The 26,383-nt window shown below is 40.2% G+C and overlaps 1 protein-coding gene across 3 annotated transcripts in view; it reads left to right on the top strand.

Annotated features, from left to right (window-relative positions):
- SLCO5A1 (solute carrier organic anion transporter family member 5A1) overlaps nucleotides 1–26,383 on the top strand; it is a 148,050-nt gene that overhangs the window by 73,855 nt on the left and 47,812 nt on the right. For 2 of the 3 annotated variants that reach the window (XM_005663031.4, XM_085022124.1), the window contains one exon: nucleotides 9,498–9,662. The exons of the other annotated variant lie outside the window; for it this stretch is intronic. In XM_005663031.4, the coding sequence (XP_005663088.4) occupies nucleotides 9,498–9,662 (165 nt within the window). The remainder of the gene's footprint in view (nucleotides 1–9,497; nucleotides 9,663–26,383) is intronic. 3 annotated transcript variants of the gene reach the window in all.

Consider the following 26,383-nt stretch of genomic DNA (forward strand, 5'->3'; position numbering starts at 1 on the left):
TGGTAACTTTGAGATTGTTGTCTATATCTGTTTCTGTTTTGCTATATACTTTTTTTTTTGTTTTTGAGGGTTGCATCTGCCACATATGGAAGTCCCTAGGCTAGGGGTCTAATAGGAGCTACCGCTGCTGGCTTACGCCACAGCCACAGCAACACCAGATCCTTAACCCACTGAGTGAGGCCAGGGATTGAACGCATGTCCTCATGGATACTAGTTGGGTTCTTAACCTACTGAGCCGCAATGGGAACTCCCTGTTATATTATTTACATTTGCTTATTTTATTTTTAAGATTTCACATATAAGTGTTTACAGAGTATTTGTTTTTTCTTCATATGACTTATTTCACTAAGCATAATACCCTCTATATCCATCCATGTTGTTGCAAATGGCAGACTCTTATTCTTTTTCATGGCTGAGTAGTATTCCATTGCATGCACGCGTGTGTGTGTGCGCGCGCACACTTGTGTGTGCGTGCCACATCTTATTTATTTATTTATCTTTTTAGGACCACACCAGCAGCATATGGAAGTTCCAAGGCTATGGGTTGAATCAGAGTTGCAGATGCCAGCCTTTGCCACAGCCACAGCAACACAAGATCTGAGCTGCATCTGCAGCTTACACCACAGCTCACAGCAATGCTGGATCCTTAACCCACTGAACGAAGCCAGGGATCGAACCTGCGTCCTCATGGCTACAAGTTGGGTTCATGACCACTGAGCCACAACAGGAACTCTCCACATCTTCTTTATTTATTCATCTTGTTTTCTCTATTTCTAATCCTTTGTTTCATTTCTCTTTTACATTTACTTTGTTGCGTGTATGTTTTCTTGTGGTAAGCTGTACTGTTAGATTTGGACCTTTAGCATATGGGGCAAAATGTAAATCGTAACAGGCCTGGCAAAGAAATCCTGAAAAAAAAAAAAACCACTTTAAAAATACCCTGTTCAAATTAACTGTGGAACTACTACTCATCAGAAGGGCATTTATTTAGAAAGAGATATAAAAATCCACATTAGATTTAAACAAGAAGGATAGTACCATGGCCAGTAACCGTGACTGATGTATTTGGGCTCTGATGGCCACTGGTTCTGTCCACTGCCTGTAGGTAGGTGGTTCAGGAGCTTTGTGTGTTTGCCCAGAGGTGACTGGTGTGCCAGGGTCATCCAGCTGCTTCTGTTCTTTTATTGGCCAGCAGGGAATGGTGTTTGCTAGTATGTTGTTGGGGGTGGGGGAGAAGCTGGAATACTTTCATGGGCACTCATGACTGGCGGGGTCATTAATTTCAAAGAAAATGGGCAAGAAATGGGGGCCCTTGGGTCCTGTGTTGGCAGTGTTACACAGGAAAGGCAACTTTGGTTTTGCTTTTACAGAAAGAGGTGACTAAAAATAGTCTGATGTTCTCTTGTAATTGACATCAAAAATTTCTATCTGCTTTATGCCCATGAAATACAAGGCAGGCACAAGATTTACAGGCCATAAAGGGGGCTATTGAGGCTTTTACTGCATGATCACGGTTTGTATCCATTGGCTTTTTAATGCATCTGGAAGCTTAAAAGTAGATGATAAGAAGAACTAAAAGATGAGAGGTAAAGGAAATTTCATGGAGAGATGTTAAAGGAAGCAGTTCTATAGTTTGTACTTGTAGATTTTAATTTGTGGAAGTGACTGAGTGATGACATGGGAGGTCTGTGACATTGCAGGAGGAATTTATTACTTCCATCTCCCAAGAGAAGGGGGCACACCATGCCATGCAGGGCCGCAGGGGACACACCAAGTTTTGGTCAGGAAACAAAAGACAGGAGCAAGGGGAAAGCCAAGGCCAGGGCCTCTCTTGGGGTTTCCATGGGGAAGACAAGGCAGGCAGAGTAAACAGCTTATGACTGGCTAGTCTGAGTGATTCCAGCAGGCCCTGGGTGGTAGAGGTGGTTTTTAGTTGTCTAGTTCCTGGCTCTGGGTGGTTTAGGGCAAGGGAAATACTGCCTTGGTGTGTGAGAGTTAGATAATGAAGTGGTTGGAATTGGTGGGTTGACATATAAAAGATGAGCTCCCAGCTGAGCCCTTGCTGTATCTAAGCACTGGTGTTCCAGTCTCTTTCCAGCCAGAAAGCTTTTTTTTTCCTCTCCCAGTTTTAAGGAGTTGTCTTTATTTTCAGAAATTTCTAAGTTAATAATGAAGGTAAGATGGGTTTATTTTCCCCTTACTCCTCCAATTTGAGAATGTTCAGCAAGCTTTTTTTCTTCTTCTTCTTCTTTTTTTTTTTTTTGCCTTTTTTTAGTGCTGCACCTGCGGCATATGGAGGGTCCAGGCTAGGGGTCCAATTGGAGCTACAGCTGCCGGCCTACACCACAGCCACAGCAATGCAGGATCCGAGCTGTGTCTTTGACCTACACCACAGCTTATGACAACGCCAGATCCTTAACCCCTTGATCCCCGAGGCCAGGGATCAAACCAGCAACCTCATGGTTACTAGTTGGATTTGTTTCCACTTCACCACAACGGGAACGCCTGTTCGGCAAGCTTTTTAAGATGTCCAAACATGATAAAATACAGAGAAAAAGTAATTAGGAGTTCCCTGGGGGCAGAGCTATTAAGGACTTGGCATTGTCACTGCTGTGGCTCGGATTCAATCCCTGACCTGGGAACTTCTGATGCTGTGGGTATGCCCAAAATATGATGCAGTTAAAAGCTTATGTTATAGCCAGAGCACACTTTTACTCCGTCCAGGTTCACTAATGACCATGTGGACCTCCCTCTGCCTTCCTTTCCACCACCTTCCCTCGCCTCACTTTGTGGAGGCCTTTCCTGAGCTCTCAAGGCCAAGTCTTCCATTCTGCCCATGTGCTTTGAAAGGCAAACTTATTTTGAGTGCATCATGCTAGTTTAGAAAATTCCCAGCCTTCTGCATAACAGTGACCCCTACTCTGCTGTTTCTTTTTTCCCTCTTGGTCTCCTTGGCCATGACCAATGTCAGTTCTGAGCCTGGTTTGATTTCATCCATTTGAGCCGCCTTTCTCTACTTGTTCAGTTGAGATTTCCTTTCAGATTTTACTTTTATCTAAGAAATCGGCACGACCTAAGACCTTTAGGAAGAAACAAGAATGGTTCCCAAGTATCGTTCTGAGTCTTGAGATAGACGGCTGGCCATATCCATCTGAAGAAAATTTCTCTTTCTTTCTTTGTTTCCTTTTTTCTCTCTCACAAATATCTTTATTGAGCAACTCCCGTGGTATAGAGAACTCAGGATACATATGTGAAAAGTTACAGTCCTGGCCTCAAAGGGGGGTAGAAAGAAAGCATAAAAAATGCAAGTCTTGGCGCTCCCGTCATGGCGCAGTGGAAACAAGTCTGACTAGGAACCATGAGGTTGTGGGTTTGATCCCTCACCTTGATCAGTGGGTTAAGGATCCAGCTTTGCCGCGAGCTGTGGTGTAGGTCGCAGACATGCCTCAGATCCTGCAATGCTGTGGCTGTGGTGTAGGCCAGCAGCTGTAGCTCCAATTGGACCCCTAGCCTGGGAACCTCCATATGCCGCAGGTGAGTCCCTAAAAATCAATCAATCAATCAAATAAAATGTAAGTATTAAAATGGAGAAATGTACATTCTGAGGAAGGAAGGAATGTTGAAGGAAGAAAGGGATGGGGCCTACATCACAGCTACAGCAACACCAGATCCGAACCATGTCTGTGACCTATACCACAGCTTGTGGCAGCACTGGATCCTTAACCTCACTGAGTGAGGCCAGGGATCAAACCCTGGTCCCCAGAGAGATGACATTGGGCCCTTAACTTGCTGAGCCACAGTAAGAACTCCTAGAAGGTACTATCTTTTGCATATGTATGGGTTTGTAAAAAGGTCTGTTTCAGGATGTCCAACACAAGCGCAAATGGACACACCGTCAGTGTTTTCAAGCTGTAAAGGACAGAAGCAAGTTCAGGCCACCTGAGGTATTAGGGATCAGCATGAGACGCTTGGGGCCCCTGGTCAGTGCTGGGAATGCGTTCTTTGCTTTCAGATGCACGATCCCTCTGCATCCTTGAGTGCAGATCGAGGCTCTGTTCCTTCCTCATTTCTTTCTTCTCACTCTAATCTTCACATTCACCACCTAATTCACCCTCTATCTCAGGGGGCAAACTCTAAGGGACAGGAAGTAAAGGACTTGGTCAGTCTGTGTCCACACACTGGTACCGGGCTGCTCACGCTGGGATGCCTTCCGGGATCCTCTCTGAGCCTCCTTGCCTGGACCCATCAGCTCACTTGGGGATATCAGGTCACAGTGTAAAACCACTGCCTCCCAGCATAAGGAGCCACTGAAGAGGGTCTTACAGGGTGGCAGGCCCTTCTAGACCCTTCTCCAGAATGGGAAACACTTCTCACCAAACTAGATGTGTTCCCAATGAGTTCCGCCCCCTGCCCCCTTGAAAAGAGGACTGTCACCTCTCAGGTTCCATGAAACCCAGGCTCATGGAACGTTTTAGTCTTCCAAGACCTTCCTCTAAATAGAAACTTCAGGTTCTAGACTTATTATGAATGAGCTTCAAATAGTCACACCTCCTGGAGCACGTTTGCTTGACGGGCAAAAAATGCTTGATGGGCAAAAAATGTCATACATGTCACAGCATACATAGTATTCTGTGAGCTGTGAGGCTTTGGAGAACAGTAAGGTATGCTCTCTGCCCTTGCTGACACCGTCCCTTGTCAGCTTCCATGAGAATCCAGTCACACCAGGCAGCTCAGATTTTCTGAAACTTTGACTAATAGTTTGCAAGGTCAAGGGGGAGGGACCACATCACGTTTGTTGTGGCGTAGCCCTGTGGTGATGGGGGTGCGATTTAACACCTGGTCCAGGTGCACCTGATGGCTGGATGGGGTCACCTGCTCTGTCACTGACATGTACGTGGGAATGAGCAAGGGATCTGCCAGTGACAGCAAGGCTTCTTCTCAAGGTGATTTCTAAATATTGTCACCTTATATGACATTCTCTTCAATTTGGGGGCTTTGTATTAAATTTTATTCCCCCTTTACCATTGTCAAAGGCATGTCTGGTTTTAGTGTCAGCTTGCCCTTATAATTGAGTTTGTAAAATTTCTTAGCACATAATGATCCAAAAAAAAATTGATCATCATCACTGTTAATCTCTCGTCCATCACTCTTTTCACGGCATCTTTGATCTCACAAGGACACAGGTGTAAATGACAAAAGGAAGCTTATCCAAATTATATTCTACAGCATAATAATCAGGTATTGGGCTGCAAATTGATGGACTTAGCAGCTTCTTTTCTAACTTAGTTTTTTTACACCCTGTGTTTGTGAAATGATTTTGAATTTACACAGGAAGCCACAGAAAGAGCACACAGAGTTCCTGTGTACCCTACCCCCCAATTCCCAGATGCTGATCCATCTGAGAAGTCACATGCATGACACTTTACTGTCCCCCAGTGCTTTGGTGTGTTTCCAAAGCACAAGGGTACTCTCCTGCAGGACCACAGGGCTGCCATCTAAATCAGGAAGTTAACCTTGATGCTGTGATACCATCTAGACCATAGACCCTGTTCAAGTTTCTCTGATCATCCCTATGATGTCCTTTATGTCCAAAATCCAGTCCTCCACCACATCTTGTGTTTAGTTATAGTGTCTTTTAGTCCTTCCGTCTGAGTCAGTTCCTCATTTTCCCTGATCTTTCATGACCTTGATCTTTAAAAAAAAAGTGTAAGCCAGTAAGCCTTTATAGAAGGTCCCTCAGTTTGGGTTTGATGATGTCAACTCTTGACTTATGCACTTCTGTAGACATACCTCTGAAAGGATGCTGTGTTCAGTGCCTCGTCACAGAAACCACGCAATATTAATTTGCCCTGTTATCAGTCCTATCTTGATAAGATCGGATCTGCCAGGTTTCTGAACGCTAAAGTTAATGAGCACATGGCGTGTATTCATCCAGCAGTCAATACATAACTTTGTGTTAGATGTGTTTCTGTTCAAAGCCACCTTATTTAATGTATATTGTTGCGTTTATAAAACAGTACATAACTTATAAGTACTCTGTGGGAAGGCACTTTGAGGCTATGTAAGTACAGTTGGTTCTCGTTATTTGTGGTTATTGTGTTCTCTGCAGTTATGGTAAACACTGAGTTAGTGAATGTGGAAGCATTGCTCTGGGGGAGATCCAGGGTTAGATTCCTGCCGCCACGTAATCATCCAGCAATCAACACATAACTTTGTGTTAGATGTGTTTCTGTTCAAAGTCACCTTATTTAATATATATTGTTGATTCATTAACATTGAACACACAGCCAACAGTAGTGTAACTCATGCCTGAAGAAAGCTTACCTAACTCATGTTTTAGACAGTTCTCCAAGGAGCTCTGGTTTCTTTTAGTGTAAAATGGCATTTAGGAACCATGTCATTACCTTTTTTTTTTTTTTTTTTTTTTTTTTTTTGCTTTTTAGGGCTGCACCTATGGCATATGGAGGTCCCCAGGCTAGGGGTTGAATTGGAGCTGCAGCTGCCAGTCTACGCCACAGCCACAGCCATGCCAGATCCGAGTTGCATCTGTGACCTACACCTCAGCTCACGGCAACACCGGATCCTTAACGCACTGAGCGAGGCCAGGGATCGAACCTGTGTCCTCATGGCTACCAGTCAGGTTCGTAACCCACTGCACCACAGCGGGAACTCCTGGCTGTCACTACTTCTAAGCCTTGTTAGTAGACAGTTAGGAAGTGGGTGTATGTGTACACACACATGCACACACACATCTCTCCGCCTATTTGTCTATCTACCTACCTACTTATCATTTGTCTGTGTAAACCGTGAACTCACATCATCATCTCCAGTTCCAATCTGTCCACTTTCCATATTTGTAACTTCCCTCTCTGGCAGTTAGAAAACTCCCATTAGCGTGGATGTATTTACTTGTTTACTCACGTCCCCTGTATGTAAACAAATAACCAGCCCCACCAGCCAAAGATGTAGCCCTAGAGACGTGGCCCTCCACTCTGCAGGGCATGTAGTTTGAAAGTTTAACTCCAACAAAAGGCAAGGAGGAAGGTGGAAGAAAAAAGGAAGCTAACTTAAAGTTGTTGAAAGTTGGAACTTTTGCCAAATTCTTCTTAAATAACAGTAAGTTTTCTTTCAAGTAAAAAAGAGAAGGAGTTCCCATTGTGGCTCAGTGGTTAACGAACCTGACTTGCACCCATGAGGACTCAGGTTTGATCCCTGGCCTCGCTCAGTGGGTTAAGGATCTGGCGTTGCTGTGGCTGTGGCGTAGGCCAGAAGCTGCAGCTCCGATTCGACCCCTAACCTGGGAACCTCCATATGCCATGGGTGCGGCCGTAAAAAGACAAAAGACATAAAAAAAAAAAAAAAAAACAGAGAGAGAGAATCACCATGTGTGTTTTTTAGTTAGCTTTGAAATTAGAAGGCTATCTTACCGTACTAAATGGGCATAAGAGAAAAACCAGTTTTATGTAACTAGTGTCTTTTAAAATATTCATGTTATACATATGTTATCTTCTTGGATTTAAACATTTTATTTTGTATTTTCCCCAGATGTTTTCGATTCAACACATTGGCTTTTAATATATTAGCTAACTTAATTTGAATCTTTAAATGTTGACAGGAAATCTTATTAACTTTCTAATTTTAAATTTTGGGTATGGCATTTTGATTTGCCATATTTATAAGACAATATTAGGTACTTATATGAAGTACTCTGATGATACTTTTTCTGGTGTGTTTGTCCATGTTAAAAAAAGTATGCATCTTAATTTTTCTTTTAAAATATTTAAACTTGAAACAAATTATGATCTAGAACATCAAAGTTAGTTTGCACTTTAAAATGATAATAGTGAATAGTCTTGACTTTGCAAGTCTTAAATTCTGGTGAACAGGCTCTGAATTATAACTTTAATAAGAGTTGGTGCTTAATTTTTATGAAATTATTGTAGCATAAAGAGATAACTGTTCTGATAACTGAGAAACTGTACATGTCAAAAGTAATGCAGCTTATGTACCTTTTCCAGGAAAACATGTAAAGATCATATACACGTGAGTGAATTCACATTGCAAACATGCCAAAATACAAAACTATATACATAGAACCCCTTTTTATTTCTCTTTCCCAATGTTACTTGATTTATAGAACTTCTCGGTGTTATATATTTTTTTGTTTGTGTGTTTTTTGTCTTTTTTTTTTTTTTTTTTTTATAGCCACATCTGCGACATATGGAGGTTCCCACACTCGGGGTTGAATTGGAGCTATAGCTGCTGGCCTGCACCACAGCCACAGCAACGCCAGGTCTGAGTCGTGCCTGTGACCTACACCACAGCTCGCAGCAGTGCCAGATCCTTAACCCACTGGGTAAGGCCAGGGATCGAACCTGTGTCCTCATGGATACTAGTCAGATTCGTTACCGCTGAGCTACCACGGGAACTCCGGTGTTATGTATATTTAAAAGTATACATTCAACTGTATATAAATGCATTGTTTTGGTTTGTTTGATTTTTAGCTAAATATTATATGTATATTTACACACATGTATAGGTATATTTCTGCGGCAGCTTGCTTTATTCATTAAGCATAAATACTTCTTGGAGTTCCTTTTATGCCAGTACATAAAGCTCTATTTCATTTCTATTGCATAGTATGTCATTACACGGCTGTGCCATAATTAAACATTTCCCATTGATGGACATTTAGTTTTTTTCCCTAAATTTCTGTTGTTGAAAACAGTGCTGCAATGAAAATGCATATTCATCTTGAAGCACGTAGATAGCAGGTTATGCAAAATAAATGCCTAGATTCCAAAATGAGGCTTTTTTTCTCTTCCTTGAGAGGCAGGTGGATGGCCCCTGAGCTCCCGCCTCTGGGCTGTCCCGCTCCTTCGGAGATCATTTCCGTTTGTTCCTTGAGCCAAAGTCCCTGGAATGTCTGGCGTGGTGGCCTTATCCCTTTTAGCTGTAGTATTTCCTGTTTCATAACGAGGCTGGAAGAACAGATGCCTGTCATCATGTACCAGCTCCTCTGCTGTGGGCGTCAGCGTGTCAGGCCAGGCAGATGGCACCTCCGAAGTGACTTTACTCAGGGAAATGGGAGTTGGGTGAAGTGGAAACTAATTTAGGACTACATTGCAGGTACTTTCCACATTTGGCAGACTTTTTTAGGGTCTTACAAAAAATAGCTTTATTTTAATCCATAAAAATGCCAATCATTTACCTTAAGCAGTTTCTGAAACAAGAGTCATAGGTTGAGTACTTCTTATAAGGATATGTGTGTATGGGTATGTGTTTGGATTCTATATTAAAGTTCCTTATCCTAGTTAAAAAACAAACAAACAAACAAACCCAAATCTGTTTAATAAAGGGGATGAGTTCTAATTAGTGATCAGGTTTTTATGTATTGCTGAATGGCTAGTTCCAGTTCATTTCAGAAGCAATTCAATTTTCTTTTCTTTTCCATCCCTTGTTTATAACATTCATTTGTCATTTTTGTCATTTTATAGACCTACCAAGAGCAGCTGTCAGGATCTTAAGCAACATGACATTCCTTTTTGTGAGTTTGTCATACACAGCTGAGAGTGCCATTGTCACTGCTTTCATTACCTTCATTCCCAAGTTCATCGAGTCACAGTTTGGTATTCCGGCTTCCAATGCCAGCATCTACACTGGTAAGGCACTGCTGTTAGAACTCCTTGAAACCATGATCATTTTTGCCCACTAAACTAAAATGCAATGAGTGAAGAGAAAGTTCGTTCTAACATCGAAGTGTTAAATTTAAGTTCATTCACAGCAACCTTCCCCCTCGCAGATTTTAGGAGGAAGTCTTTGAATGTTTTCTCTCTGCTTCGGATTGTATTACTGTGTGACACTTTTTACCAACTGTGTTCTGAAAAAGGGGGAATTCTGCATAGTTGTGTTCTTATGGTTCTTAGTTAAAAAGCATGAAATAGGCAAAGCCTTCACATTTAAATCTGAATAAATCTTATGGGTTGACATGAGTATGAAAGTATTAAACTAAAAAAAAAAAAAATTGGGAGTTCTCCTCGTGGCTCAGTGGTTAATGAATCCGACTAGGAACCATGAGGTTGCGGGTTTGATCCCTGGCCTTGCTCAGTGGGTTAAGGATCCGGCGTTGCCGTGAGCTGTGGTGTAGGCCGGCGGCTACAGCTCTGATTAGACCCCTGGCTTAGGAACTTCCATATGCTGTGGGCGTGGCCCTAGAAAAGGCAAAAAAAAAAAAAAAAAAAGACAAAAAAAATTCATGGTATGAAATATAGATCAGTTTCATGGTAGCAGGATTTTCCCTTCATAATGTGAACAGATTTTAATTGCGTTACTGGAGATGCTTGAAGTTGGAAAGGAAATCTGTGGATTTTATTTTAGATGATGTTTTATGTCTGAGAAAATTGATTTTTAGAAGACTTTGGCACTTGGACCCACAGTATTTAATGGTCAGATAGTCAGAATTTTTTTTTTTTTCCGTAGTAAGGTGGGTGCTCAGAAATGTGGGAACATGAATTCTCAGATACTGGGATTTTTAGTGTATTGTATCATGTAATATTATGGATGTTTCCTTAGTGGTTTCAAAGATGGTGAAATAACTATCCACCTAAGGCTCAATTTATTAATAAAGTATATTTAAATAGTTAAGTGGAGAATTACAAGAACTTCTCTGTGGCCTTGGCTCCCACTTTCTGTTCCACATTCATATTCAAACTCAGCAAGCTTGGATCACCTGAAAATTAACAGACACAATTCCATTATTGTAGAAAGAGAAGTTGACTTGACATAGTTGCATAATTATTTTGTTGTCTTTTCACTTTGCCCTTAAACAGACACATGTATTGGCTGTGAGTTCGTGATAGCTAATCTTTTCATGAAGCGTGCCCTGCTGTGGACCTTGTAATTATCACCTATAAATATGTTTTTCTTTCTGTTGGTTTTTAAAAAAATGTATGTTTTCCTGATATCAAGGTCATATTTACAGACTATGAAACAAGCCTTGAGCAGGATAACCAAGAGTTGTCTTGTAGGTAGATCTGAAGCCACAGAACTGTCAAAAGTCATCTCAGCATTTCCCGAAATAAGTTTCAAAATTAAGAGGTGTTACTGGAAAAGTTCAGCATCAAATAAATTTGGGACTTTCTGAGTTAAACAATAGTTCTTTGCTGCAGGACTTTTCACAACTTTTAATATAATAATGTGCATTGAGAAACTTCCAAGGAAGGTTCGAAGTACACTCTTTCCCTAATTTATTTGATCATAAAGTCCAGCTTTTTTTTTTTTTTTCTATAAGGCATTCTTTTTCATGAACAGTGTTCCTCAGGACACTCATTGGGAAACACTGCTAGTCCATCCTGTGTGTCTCTGTTCCAGCCAGACTAAGGGGCAGAGCTGTCTGGATCATCCCATTTCCCTCCAGATGCACCATTTTGACCTCAAGGTTTCCTGGGCAGTGGTCCAGATCTAAGCTGGGTAGGAATTGATGCATATTGAATGCATATTGACTAAGGCCATCTCTTAATTACTGGTTGAGGCGGAGGCTGGATAGGCAACTTCTTGCAGAAAAATGGAATAAAGAGCTCAGCAGGAGCTGGGTTGTTCAGCTGCAGAGGTCCACAGTGGTGTTGTCAAGGCATTGGTCACTGAGTGTGGCCTCCTTGGTGAAGAGGGTACAGGATTGAATAAAGCTAATCCCATGTTCCAACATCCAGGTGAAAGAAGCAGCATCACACAGTACCAGTGCTGTTCTGGTTTCATCATCAGCAGGCTTTTTAATTTTTATTTTTACTTATTTATTTTTATATCTTTGATGATGCAGTTTATACCAGGTTTGGCTGTCCCCTGTATTTTGATAAAAGACCTTTCATTCCCAGCTCTTATACTTTTTCCTTCCTTTCCAGACAGATAACAAATAACAATAGTCAAGAGATAACTCAGATTAAGAGTAGAGGGTAGCCTGACCTATTACAGTCAGATTAAACAGGGATGATCATTCTTTTTAAAACTTACCTTGATTTTTCGAATTTGTAGCAATTGAATCCTTTTTACTCTCTAAGCAGAGATTTGTGTTCTTTTAAGGACTTAACTGCATTCAATGTAATCTTTTGCCTCTAATTCCCTTTCTGTGGCTGTCAGTGACTTGGAGAATTAAGAAATGTAGTATCTGAACAAGGATTCAAAAATAGTTTTAATTTCTCATCTGACAGAATTTTCACGTTGAAGTTCTTTTTTCATTTTTAAAAATTACCTTGATCTTCCACAACAATTTGCTTGTGTTGTGTTACGTGGTAGAGATGAAGCTCCATACATGTATCAAAGGACAAACCTTTGCTCATTCACACCCTTGCATAGCTTTTTCTTTTTTGGTCTTTTTTGTCTTTTTAGGGCCACACCTGCAGCATATGGAGATTCCCAGGCTAGGGGTCGAATCGGAGCTGTAGCCACCGGCCTACACCACAGCCACAGCAACATGGGATCCGAGTCATATCTGCAACCTACACCACAGCTCACGGCAATGCTGGATCCTTAACCCACTGAGCAAAGCCAGGGATCAAACCCGAGTCCTTATGGAGCTAGTCTGGTTCATTAACCTCTGAGCCACGGTAGGAACTCCCCCTCACGTAGCTTTGACCTCCAGCTCCGTGCACAGCGCTGTGCTGTGTGTCTGTGTGTGTGTGTGCGTGTAATATAATGATTCAAGACCTTAACTTGCTTGTAGATCTAAGAGGAGAGAGAAAGCTTATGAAGTAAGTTTAGAAAAGCTGTTTAAATAAATAATAGAAGCTTTGGGTTTCAGTGATTATTTTGGCTGGCAGCTATCTGTGTTTAAGTTGCTTTTCATGGAGGAAATGGCTTTTCACCAGGCTTTCAAGGAAAAGTGGAATTGGACGATTTGGAGCATGGAAGACAGGTGTTTCAATCTCTGTAAAGGACTAGCTTGAGCAAAGGCAAAGAACAGGGAAGGATAAGGCTTGTTCTGGCAACAAAACAAAACGAAAACCAAGAAAGTTCCTAGGACAGAAATAGAGAAGGCTCAGAAAGGCAAGCAGCTGGGAGGAGGTGCGGGTGGTGGCGAGATGAATGCTTTCCCGTATTGAGATAGGACTGTCAGTGCTACTGGGCTCATTGGCATCACATTGGAGGGCCCCTGCCCTGGGAGGAGGTGGTGACACTGATAAGAGCATCCTCAAAAAGCCTTCATTGACCCTAGTTCATCCCATCACACTGGTGTTTGTACCTGCAACGGTGGAGCGGTGGAGCTGTGGTCGAGTTAACCCTCCCCGTTTGTGGTCTTTCTGCTGATCCGCTTAGGGTCATGTTTATTGACGGAGATTAAATATTATGAAGTTGATGTTTTGGAAAAGCCTGAAATCATGGGAAAAACCCTGCAGGAAGTGTTAGAGCAGGTGTGAACCCTGCCTTGCTCTGTCACTTTGGGCAAGTCCCTTAACTCCCTGAACTTCAACTAAAACTGAACTTTATCTGTATCATGAGGACATTTTCTCCTCCATCTCACTCTGTGTCAGTGTTGTCAGGATCAAATGAAGGAGTAAAGAGTAATTCGTTCTGAAGCTTACCTAACTGCAGAAGGCACAGCAATATAAATTGAAATGTATAACTTAGTCATATATTATAGGAAAGAACATTATTATTTATGATGATGATGTGGTATCTTACATTTGAAGTCCTGTATCTTGAGCAGGTGTCAGAATGAAGGCGCTGTAATAACAGTGATGATGGTAAAATGACAATATTTATTGAGTGTTTACTAAGTAGAAGATGCCAAGCTGGTTTTTTTTTTCTTTTTAGGGCCTCACCTGCAGCATATGGAAGTTCCCAGGATAGGCGTTGAATCAGAGTTGCAGTTGCAGGCCTATGCTACAGCCACAGCAATGCGGGATCCTTAACTCACTGAGCAGGGCCAGGGATCAAACCCACATCCTCATGGATATTAGTTGCATTCTTAACCCGCTGTGCCATGACAGGAACTTCTTGTGTAAAACATTATTTAACCCATGAAATTAATGCCTATGCTATATGTATTATTGGTGATGCCCATTTTTCCAGATGAAGACACAGAGGTCCAGAGAGCTTTGAATAACTTGTTTGAAAACATGCAAATGGTGAGAGCTAGGAGGCTGGAGTTTGGCATTCCTTGGAGTATATAAATGTCCATATGTGATTTTTGTCTTTTTGTCTTGTTCTTTTTTTTAGGGCCACACCATCGGCATATGGAGGTTACCAGGCTAGGGGTTGAATCGGAGCTGTAGCTGCCGGCCTGCACCACAGCCACAGCAATGCCAGATCCAAGCTGTGTCTGCGACCTACACCATAGCTCATGGCAACGCCAGATCCTTAACCCACTGAGAAAGGCCAGGGATTGAACCTGCAACCTCATGGTTCCTAGTAGGATTTGTTTCCGCTGCACCACGACGGGGATTCCCATATGTGATTTTTCTTGAAATATTGCAATAGGCATATTCTATTGTCATCCATTTCCAGGTTTTTTGTTTTGTTTTGTTTTATTTTTTTTATTTTTATTTTTTTTACTATTTCCAGATAAATAACAGTCTAAGATTCTACTTCCTCACACTCTATAACAGCTTTTGCCATTCAGCCATGGTCAACAACATTCTTTCAGAGCCCCATGGTCTTTCAGCATCACCTTTGCTTTCCTGAGATCCTGCTCTTTGTGTGCAGAATTACACTGAAGAATCATCAAGATACTTTTCTCTGTAGTTTGAAAAGATAAAGGGATTAGCTTGGGGGTGTGACTTTAAAAAAATTACTGTAAATTTTACTGCTGTCTTATTAACCAAATATTTGCCACCCATCTTCAACCTCTGCTTTGGAGTTCATGGATGAGATTCAAGGCAGTACCAGTGAACTCGAATTGCAGCCTTTGAGATTAAGTGCATGTTTAAATGCAAGAGAGGCATGAACATGCTTTCATTTGTTCCATCCTTCTGAGAGCTTGTCTATACCAGTTCTTTATGAAAGTAGTTTAAAAATTTTTTTTTATTAAACTAGAGTTGATTTACAACTGTGGTATTTTGAGTAATGCAGCATCACCACCAGCCTTGACCATGACCAAACATTTTTGACCACGAGCATCAACATTCTCTCTTTTGCTTTGTTGAGGGCCGCCTGAGGTAGTCTGCAGACTTTTCTTTTAATCCCAGATCTGTCACTTAACTAAATGCATGATTTCAGCCAACTCACTTCACGCTGTATCGGTTTCTCATTTGTGAAATATGAATGATCCTATCTCAGAGCTACTGAAAAAAAATTAAATGAAGTAATTATATTGCAAAACATTTGGTGTATAGTGATAGGTGCTCAGTACAGATTTGTTTCCCCCTTTTCAAGTTGTGAGCCTGTTAAATTCAAATCCCCTTTGGAAAGTTTCTGGATTTAAGACAAACTTTCGTGTGTGTGTGTGTGTGTGTGTGTGTGTGCATGTGTGTGTGTTGTGTGTCTTTTTGCCTTTTCTAGGGCTGCACCCACGGCACATGGAGGTTCCCGGGCTAGGGATCTAATTGGAGCTGTAGCCACCAGCCTACGCCAGAGCCACAGCAACGCCAGATACAAGTCGCATCATGGCAGCTCATGGCAACGCTGGATCCTTAACCCACTGAGCAAGGCCAGGGATCAAACCCGCAACCTCATGGTTCCTAGGCGGATTCCTTAACCACCGAGCTACGACGGGAACTCCGCTTAGCCATTCTAAATGCAATAGTTTGCATCTACTAGCCCCAAATTCCCCGTCCATCCCACCCCCTCCTCCTCCCCCTTGGCAACCACATATCTGTCTGTTTCTTACTTGTATATAGGTTCATTTGTACCTAGATTTTTTCCATGGTATTTTCCATGCCTTGCCTATTGTGAATAGTGCTGCTATGAACATAGGGGTGCATGTATCTTTTTGAATGTAGTTTTGTCTGGATATATGCCCAGGAGTGGGATTGCTGAATAATATGGTAGTTCTATATTTAGTTTTCTGAGGTATCTCCATACTATTCTCTATAGTGGTAGTACCAATTTATGTTCCCACCAATAGTGTAGGAGGATGCCCTTTCCTCCATACTCCTGCCAGCATTTGTTATTTGTAGGCTTATTAATGATGTCTAGGCCTTTTTTTTTTAATAGAAAGAGAAAAACAAATCATGATGTTACACTGATATTTCCACTTCCAATGCAAGACTACAGGTTATCACACCTGCAGCATATAGAAGTTCCCAGGCTAGGGGTCGAATTGGAGTTGCAGTTGCCAGTGTATGCCGCAGCCACAGCAAGGTGGGATCTGAGCTGCATCTGTGACTTACACCACAGCTCACAGCAATGCTGATCCTTAACCCACTGATCGAGGCCAGGGATCGAACTGCATCCTCATGGATACCAGTCAGGTTTGTTTCCACTGAGTCACAGAGGGGACTCCCTCACTTGCTTGATACTGTATCTCTTTTCTTTAATGCTGAAAATCTTTTTTTTTTCTAATGACTTTTATATAATTACTTTATCCAAGCGTGCGCGCGCGCGCGTCTGTGTGTGTGTGTGTGTATAAAATGGTTTCAAACCAGCTATCGGTATGATTACTAACTATGAAATATGAAATGCAATTTTAGATATCTTTATAGTTCTTCCTGGTTCTTTCTGCCTGTAGGCTGTCTCTTAGGGATTTACAAAATACTGTAACCTAAAGTTATTTGAAAAATTCTCTGTTTGGGTGTGCCTACAATGTGATAGGTCGTAAAGATTATTTCCTTTAATTGTTTTTCAGTTTTAGGGATTATTTTTATATTTTAAATTTAATTTGTTTTTTAAATTATGTAAGACATGTATATGATGTGAAAGTCAAAACTATAAAACAAAGGACATCCAGAGAAGCCTTGCTTCCATTCTGTTTGCTACAAATTTCTCTCTCTTTCTATAGATAGCATTTTATTAGTTCATCCCTCTCTTGTTTCTTTCTGAATATGTAAGTAAATATGCATATTATGTATGCAATATATGTAATACATGCATCAGTATTTTATATTTGTATTTCCCCCTTCTCTTACCCCAAAGTTGATGCACTCTTCACTCTGTCCTGCACTGGAGCAGCATCAGAGACCTTGCTCACATCTTTTACAGCTGCATACTCCTCTGGTTATGGATGTACTGTAGTCTATTTGGTCCCCTATTGGAGGACATTGGGTTGTTTCTGTTCTTTTGCTGTAATGACACGTGCAGTGATCTAAGTCCTTTCATAAGTGAAATATACTTATTTCTCTTGAACTACTTGACTTCAGTGTCCAGCTTTCAATTTGCCTTTATCCTGATGGAGAAGCTGTTTCCAGCCAGGGGAGGGAGACTCATGAATCTATTTGTCACATGAGATTCCATCCTTACTCCTCACCCCCACTAAGGTTTAGCATTTCCCTCAGGTTGTTATAAAGATCAAAAGAGAGAGTCTTTCTGCAAGTACTTGGAAAAATATATAGCTTTGGGAAATCCAAATAAGCTTGGAGTCTTTCCTTCATATGAGCCTGTGTTAGGATGCTAAAAGCCGGGGACCTTTATCAGGATCCCACTGTCAGCCGGGCGCAGTGGTAGAGAGGGGCTGTCTGTGCAGCTTTGCATCCTTGCCTCAGCGCTGTAGTGGAGGAGGTCCTACTCTCTCCAGTGTAGAGTGGACAGAACCAAGGTTATAGAGCAGTTTTCACAAGCTTCACATCCAGGAACGCATAATACAGGCCCGCAATATATGGGTCGAGCTGGTCCGCAGAGAAGGTGCTCATATTTTAGAATTTTTTATTGCACTAATTCTTGTCCCTCCAACTTTTAATGTGTTGGGTAAGATATATAGTACAGTTTTGTAAGGAGGCAGATCTTGTTGAAATTCTTGCTCTTTCTCTTCATCCATCCATCCATCCATCCATCCATCCATCCATCCATCCTTCCATCCATTGTCCATCGATGCACAAATATTTATAAAGCTTCTTTGATGGGCTTGGCACTGTGCTAGGTGCTGGAAAAACCATAATGAGAACACAGAGGGATCCCACTCTCAAGGACCTTACAGTATAGTGACCCTAGTGGACTGCTTATGTTCCTGGATAAGTTTATTAACTTTTATGAGAGTTAGAGGTTGTGATGATTAAGTGAAGGGAAATAGATGATGTGTGTATCACAGTGCCTAGAAAGTAGCTATTAATAACCACAGCGCCCACTTTGTGAGATACTCCCCGGAAAAGGAATCTAAGGCAGAGGAGTGAAGCTAGGACTTAGGACATGCGGAAATATTCATGGGAAAGAGTATCTGGGAGAAATTGACTTGAAAAGTAAGAAGAGAGGAAAAATGGTTAAAAGTAGTAGGAAAATGAAAGAGAAGGCAAGAGACGATATTAACATGAAGGCTGAGAGATTATTTCATCAGAACTGAAGGATGCTTGGAGATGTAATATAAATGATAAAAATATACTTAAACCTATTTGTAACAAGGACCTACTATACAGCTTGGGTAAATCTATTTAATACTCTGTGATGCTCTATATGGGGAAAGAATCTGAAAAAGAATGGATATGTATGTATATGTATAACTGATTCACGTGGCTGTACACCTGAAACTAACACAGTATTGTAAATCACTTACACCCCAATAAAATTTGTATAGAAACAAAACAAAACAAAAAGTGCACTTGTTTTAAGAGTGTAGCACATTACATGTGAGACTGATTTCAGTTGAATCATGTTGAGCTCGGGTTAAATCTTTATATCTGATTTATTTATTCTCCTTTATTTTTCAACCTCAAACAAGTCTATTTTTCTCAACTCTCAGAAGGAAGAAATACATTTTAAGTGTTTTAATTTTCAAATATTTGAGCACAGTGCAGTGAAATGTCAATTGACCGAATCTCTCAGTTAGATGAAATGTTTTCATTTCACTCATCTTTGATGATTAATAGCAAAGTCCTTACATCTGAGATTTGTTTCCCTTGCATGTGCGCGTGCACATGCGCACACGCGCGCAGACACACACACACACACACACACACACACATGCGTGCGCACACATGAAGACAGATAAACTTTATAAGGGATTTTCTGGGCTCAGAAGACATTCAGATCAGTTTTCTCCAGATTTCCACATCTATGTTCATGGATTCATTCATTGATCATTGAGGCTCAGAATGACCCAGAAGCCCCTTAAGAGTCTTAGTCATCAAAAATACTGTATTATGTTCACAGAGCAGGATTCATTTTTGGATGAAAGTTGAGAAAGATTAGGGAGTGTTTCAAAAAGACTGAAAACCCAGGGGGAAGAATGAAGTGTCAGGAGCAGATTTAAGAGCATTTCTGCTACCAAATGCCTCACATCCTTGGTTATATTAGTATCCAAGATACACCCAACAGATTTGATGAATGAATGAATGAATACAAACTTTAAGCTCTCTGAACCCTAGTCTTATCTTTGGAATGAGGGATTGAATTAGACAACCTTTCACCAAAGACCAACTAACAGACATCCCGCTGTCTCTCCTCCACACTCCCAAGCCCACCAAATTCTCTGATTTTTTTTTTTTTTTTTTTTTTTTTTTTTTACAGCCGTACACACAGCATGCAGAGGTTCCCAGGCTAGGGTCCAATTGGAGCTACAGCTGCTGGCCTAAGCCACAGCCACAGCCACAGCAATGCCAGATCTGAGCCATGTCTGTGACCTACCCCACAGTTCACAGCAACACTGGATCTTTAACCCACTGAGCAAGGCTGGGGATTGAACCCACAACCTCATGGTTCTTAGTTGGATTTGTTTCCACTGCACCATGATGGGAACCCCAAAATTCTCTGATATTTGTGAGCAGCCTCTTTTTCTAACATTCAAGTTAGCCACTGTCTTACCATTTTACACATTTTACTTTGGAGTTATGTAATACGTTTTCCTGGCACCTTACATTTTTTTTATAGATATATTGATTTTTTTTTCCTCATCTGGTGCATGTGACTGGAATTGAGGCTACACTTTGGGCTTTTTCTGGAGAGACTGTTAGGGAGTGAGATAGCTTGATGGTTAAACTTCTCCTTTTAAGAACTCAGGGACTTTTTACTGAGCATGGTCTTGTTTTAGCAGGTCCACACCTTGCTAAAGTAAGGTGATCCCTACCTGCTTTGTAGTGAGTCAACATCTTATAAGAGACAGGTGATGAATTTTGGAATCATAAGGTCTGGGGACAAGACCTCCTCCTGCTGTTTATTAGCCATGTAACCTTGGGTGAGTTAAGTAATTTCTCTGGCCTCCGTTTTACTAGCTGTGAATGCTGCAATCATAGCCATTTTACAGGGTTGCTGAAGTTTTTAAAAGTTTTGCAGTTACTTATTATGTGTAAAGAACAATATAAATATTATTAGCAAGAATGACCCTGGCTTTCATCTCTACTCAGCAGATAGCCCGTTTTCCATAAAAGGACAGGTAAACCAGGATTATTCTTGTGAGAGACGAGGAAGGGAGCAAAGCAGGGGCTGGAGTATAATATTGTCTCAGGTTTATAGATAAAGTATAAGCTCTAACTGAAGGATTCGTGGCCTTACAGGTAGTGGCAAACTGGGGCTGGCGATGAACTGTTCTGACTCCCAGCTTATGCGACCATTTCTCATTTCCTCAGAGATGCTGTTACCTTGTAAAAATCACATCCAGACCAAATGAATATCTTGGCCCCTAAGCATGGCCAGGATATGGTTATTACCACACAGGCAGGAAATACCTTACTCTTTTTCAACTAAATAATGCAGCATGTGCTTAGACATTATTAGAAGTTGCAGTAATGTCCTCTTGTAACCCGAACCATCTCATGATGGACCACAAAGAGTTTGCTTTGCTGCCAGCTTCAACTTCCCAGTGTGGCATCTTCCACTGCCAGAAGGTAGAACATGGGGTTATTTTCATTTGTTACTGTTAGACTGATTAGATTTCAGGCTAATTGTTAATTTTTTTTCAAGTCATTGTATTGACAATTTTCTTATATCTCCATTTGCAGTAAAGATGCATATAATTTATGTGTTTTTTTCAACCTCTGCTTTTTTATATATTTTTATTTTTTTCATACTTTTTAATTACTCAAATGAATTTATCACATCTGTAGTTGTATAATGATCATAACAATCTGATTTCACAGGATTTCCATATATTGTTTTTTTATTAAAGTAGATGTTTTAAAAGATTATGGCTCCCACTTCTCTTACCTGTGCAAAGAACAATTTGTGTACAATTGTTGTACATAGTAGATATTTTGCAACATCTCCCTTAAGTTTATTTGAAATATATTCTGTGTCAATACCAAACTGGAAATGCTGTTGAATTGGGCGGAATCATTCGGTAATGGAGTAGAATAGGACAACTATGTAAATGTCACATCCTTTTTTAAGATTTCCCAATAAAACTTTCGTATTTGTGATATTGCAAGTTTTTTCCTGTTGTCCTCATTTAAGCCTTATTCTCAGCAATAGTTATTCATGTAATCAATAGGTTGATAATTGTAGTTGCAAGACAGAAATATAAGGTCCTACTGTCTAGCACAGGGAACTATATCCAGTCTCTTGGGATAGACCATGATGGAAGATAATATAAGACAGGGAATGTATGTATGTTAATGACTAGGTCACTTTGCTATACAGCAGAAATTGGCACAACATTATAAATCAACAAATATTGTATATATACCAACAAACTGTCAAATTGTACTTAATTTTTTATTTGATAGCATCATTGGCATTTGCTTTGCTGGGCAAAGCATTTCTGTGCATTAATTGAAGGTTTTTAGAATGAATATTTAAAATACTTAAGGAAACAACTTTACAGTTGCTTCAAGTACTGTGGGAGTATCAGGTGTGTTTTTAGTGCTGACAGCTAATAATAGATAAGTCTTCCTTTGTTTTTAGATCCAATTCCCAAGAATCTTGGAGCAAGGTGGCAGTAGAGATTTTGTATTAATACGAAGTGTCTGCGCTGAGGAGAATTTTGCTCTATGGTGTGTGCTCCTGGCCCATCTCGGGGTCATAACCTGAGGATACTGTGTCCACTCCTTGGCTTCATTGAGTGTTATCGATCGCCTACAATTAGCAAGCTATTCTGATGGGTATTAGGGCATAGATGAAGACAAATAAGAGTTTTAATAGAGGAAATAAAATAGAAGAAATAGTGTGGAATGGTTTTTTTTATGAGCTTTATGTCTCTAGTTGAGGATTTTTTAGATGACGGTAAATAATAGAAAATAGGGGGACTATTTTTTTTAAGAAAGACTGCTGCAATTCTGTTAATTTCAATGGTATTATTATTCTATGGAGCTCCATTTAATTGAATGGACACGCATATATAGTGGTATTTTTGAGTCACTTGGTATATATGCTACTGTTTCTGAAAGGCATACTGAAATTGTCCTGAACAAATGAGCCCCTACGTTTTTTTTTGGAGGGGAAAAAATTAAAGAAAGAGATTATGCAATTTTTGTTAAACCTTTCCTATTGTTTAATAATCCTATTCATTTGTTTTAAAAATATTGATGTTTCATCTCAAATTCTCTTTTAAAGGGATATCAGAAATACTTTAGAAATAATGTTTGATTTATAGTCAAACATTTGTTATGCACAACATTAAATGTAGTCATGAAAACGGCCCTGTAGCTAGAACAAAAAGTTAGTTTTGATGTTGTGCAAAACAAATATATCTGTAAAATACTTTGACGTGGCTGAAGATCAAGGTTCTGGTCTCATGCTCTCCTTTTGGTGTGGGGCCCATCTAATAGGTAGGTTCTTCCATCAGCATGATTTGTCATTTCTGCTTATATCAGTGTAATAACACTTCAAATGTCAGTCATTTGCTAGAGTATATGTTTATAAAGTCTGTTTATATATGTATGTTTATATGTTAATAAAGTCTCACATACTGTGGCTAAATTATGGATCAAGACTGGTCACTATCTGCCTCATCTCTGATTCAGACAAATTAATTCATCACACTAAACATACGCATGCATATGTACACATAAATATATGTATATACACTCGTACACACATTTATTTGCATACACAACACACAGAGACACACACACCACACGTAGGTTAACAAATTTCGGCAATATGTGTTGAAGCTTTTAGTTGGTTTTAGGAGAGAGTATAACTAATTGAAGAAAATCAACAGGCATTAAGAGATTAAATTTCAGGAGTTCCCGTCGTGGCGCAGTGGTTAACGAATCCGACTAGGAACCATGAGGTTGCAGGTTCGGTCCCTGCCCTTGCTCAGTGGGTTAACGATCCGGTGTTGCCGTGAGCTGTGGTGTAGGTTGCAGACGCGGCTCGGGTCCCACGTTGCTGTGGCTCTGGTGTAGGCCAGTGGCTACAGCTCCAATTCGACCCCTAGCCTGGGAACCTCCATATGCCGCGGGAGCAGCCCAAAGAAATAGCAAAAAAGACAAAAAAAAAAAAAAGAGATTAAATTTCAGCTTTAGAAGGAACAATGAATTTGGAATTCAGGTAGTGGATTTCTCATCTCAGATCTGAAAGAACTCTGGCTTGGAAACCAGATTTGTGTCCTGCTCTGCTGTATTAGCTTGAGGATATTGAGCTGGGTTTATCATTCATGTGTCTTAGTTTCCTCTCCCATTAAATGGGGTAAAAAGTAACTCACCTCATGGGATAAGATTAAATGTCAGTGCTTTAAGAAGACTTAAGATATTCTACAAATTTATCATGATGATTATATGCTCATTTCATTTTCCCTAATGTTCGTCTCCTTATTGGTGTAAGCAAATAGTACCTGTTCACAGAGCTAATGTACTGATCAATTAATAATTGATATGAAGGTGCTTTGAAAAACCTGGAAAGGCTTACTTCCCTCATATGATTTTAGGTTGTTGCTGCTAATTTTGGTTAAAGTTGAAGTCAGCTTGCTCTAACATTTAACCTTTAATCACGGCATTTATTTCTTTGTGGATGCCTCACACTTCAAGACAATAATAGGTAAGATTCTTTAATTTTGAGCAGTCTTTTGATGTTTTAGGTGGAAAATTAGCCTAAATAGAATGTAGAAAAATTACTCTCAAAGTAATTTCTAGAAATAAAAATGTCATTAGGGAATAGGTAGCAATCTCTGCTTCCACTCCCAAATTTTATGGATTTATGATAACAAATTAAAACCCCAATTAGTTTTATATTATGTGGGAATAATTTTGCAAATGTTAATAAATACTAAAATGCATTCTAGTAAATACAAAACGCAATCTCCCTTCCTGCCCTCGCAGGTTGAAACTTGAGTTGAATGTGTAAAAATACTTTTTTTCTTTTCTTTTTCTTTTTTTTTTTTTAATTTGTAATTTTTTTAATAATTTTTTTTTGGTCTTTTTTTGCTATTTCTTGGGCCACTCCCGCGGCATATGGAGGTTCCCAGGCTGGGGTCGAGTCGGAGCTGTAGCCACTGGCCTACGCCAGAGCCACAGCAACGCTGGATCCTTAACCCACTGAGCAAGGGCAGGGACCAAACCCACAACCTCATGGTTCCTAGTCGGATTCGTTAACCACTGCGCCATGACGGGAACTCCTCTTTTCTTTTCTTTTTTCTCTTCTCCTCTTTCTCTTCTCTTCTCTTCTCTTCTCTTCTCTTCTCTTCTCTTCTCTTCTCTTCTCTTCTCTTCTCTTCTCCTCTCCTCTCCTCTCCTCTCCTCTCCTCTCTTTTCTTTTCTCTTTTCTTGTTCTACTTCCCTACCTTTAATGGTTGCTTTCAGTTCCAGTTCAGTTGTCTAAGACATCAGCTACTCCTCTCCAGCTTTGAGTAAAAAACGGCTTCGTTTGAAATGCGCCTAGCCTATCCTTCATTTTGGAGAAAAAAAAAATGTTGAAAGATCCAGGACTACCTTTTAACCTGAAGTAGTGCTCCTAGTGTTGTAAGTGAGCCAGTTTCCCTCACACTGGGAGAGATACCCATTAGCCATTAGCTGGCAGGTACCTTGCTTTGATTGCTGCACTGTATTTTTTTTTTCCTTTGCTGGTTCACGTGTATCATTTGGGGTGAAATTTGAAATATTTGTTACATTTCTTATTCTTTTAGTTTCTGAAAATCTATTATTGCCTTCCAAAGAGAAGTTTTATTTGAAAATGTGTGGTTTTATTATTCAAAATCAAAAGTAGATAAGATCTGAACAATAAGGAAAAGAGACCAGTAGTGTTTTGTGAATTAGAGATATATCAGTTGGTGGAGTTTGTCATTGTATTAGGAAGGTACACAAAAACCATGTCATCTGTTTCTTTTCTATTGTTTTTTACCCAATGGCTATTTTTATAAAATTGATTAATTAATGGATTTCTGAAACTTAAGTTTTCATAAACAGTAAGTTTGGTGTCCTCCAAGGATACTCAGACCATTATATTACTAGATTGTGTTTGCATTCATAAAATTTATTTTGTGGATTGCATTACCTGGTAGGAAGTATGCATGTCATTTGAAACACAATAAGGAGTTCCCCTTGTGTCTCAGCAGGTTACAAACCCCTGTAGTAATATCAGGAGGATTTGGGTTCAATTCCTGGCCTTGCTCAGTGGGTTAAGGATCTGGTGTTGCTGTGGCTGTGGTGTAGGCTGCCACCTATAGCTCCCCTAGCTTGGGAACTTCTGTATGCTGCAGGTGTGGCCCTAAAAGGAGAGAGAAATACGAAAGAAAAGAAACAAAACAACATCTTTAGGTAAAAAGTGCGGTATGTAGCATGATAGTTAAGATTTCCATCTCAGCTGCCCCCTGCCTTGCCCATAGTTCTTAGTTTTTCTGGCTTAATCCATCTTATTTGGCAAATAAGTTAGGTTGATTACTTTTTGGATTTTCTTTTAGTTATAATATATTCTGGCCTTTAATAATCTTGACCCTTGGAAAATTCATTTTACTGCATAGATGAAAATATTGTGTAACTGGGGAATCATTTATTTTCTGTGCATGCTGTAGGTCCTTTCCCCCGTTTTTGCTCAAAGGGACGTCCCCTGGTGCACCCCATTTAAAAATGCAACACTTCTCCCAGAACTCCGGATTTTCCTTTCTAGGCTGAACACTTTTTCTCTGTAGTGCCTTTCACCTTTTAAAATTCAGTATGGTTTGCTTAGTTATTGACTTACTGTTTTATTGTCTTTTTCTCCCACCGTAGACTGTAAACTCAGTGAGGGCAGGATTTTTTTGTCAGCTTTAATTACAATGTATCTTCAGGGTCTGGTACAGGGCCAAGACATAGTTGATGCCCAGTAAATATTTCTATGAAATTAAATATATGATTTAAACATGATATATTTTCATGAGCTTTCTGAAAGTTATGCTTAACATGTTTGTAAATAACACAAGAATTAATATTAGCTCAGCTACCATTTAAGTGATTAGAAA

Source organism: Sus scrofa, chromosome 4 (genome assembly GCF_054392235.1).
Source record: "Sus scrofa isolate SSC_HxYL_T2T_F1_AM1 chromosome 4, Sscrofa_HxYL_maternal_Yorkshire_Landrace_v2.0, whole genome shotgun sequence".
In the NCBI taxonomy this organism is placed as follows: Eukaryota; Metazoa; Chordata; class Mammalia; order Artiodactyla; family Suidae; genus Sus; species Sus scrofa.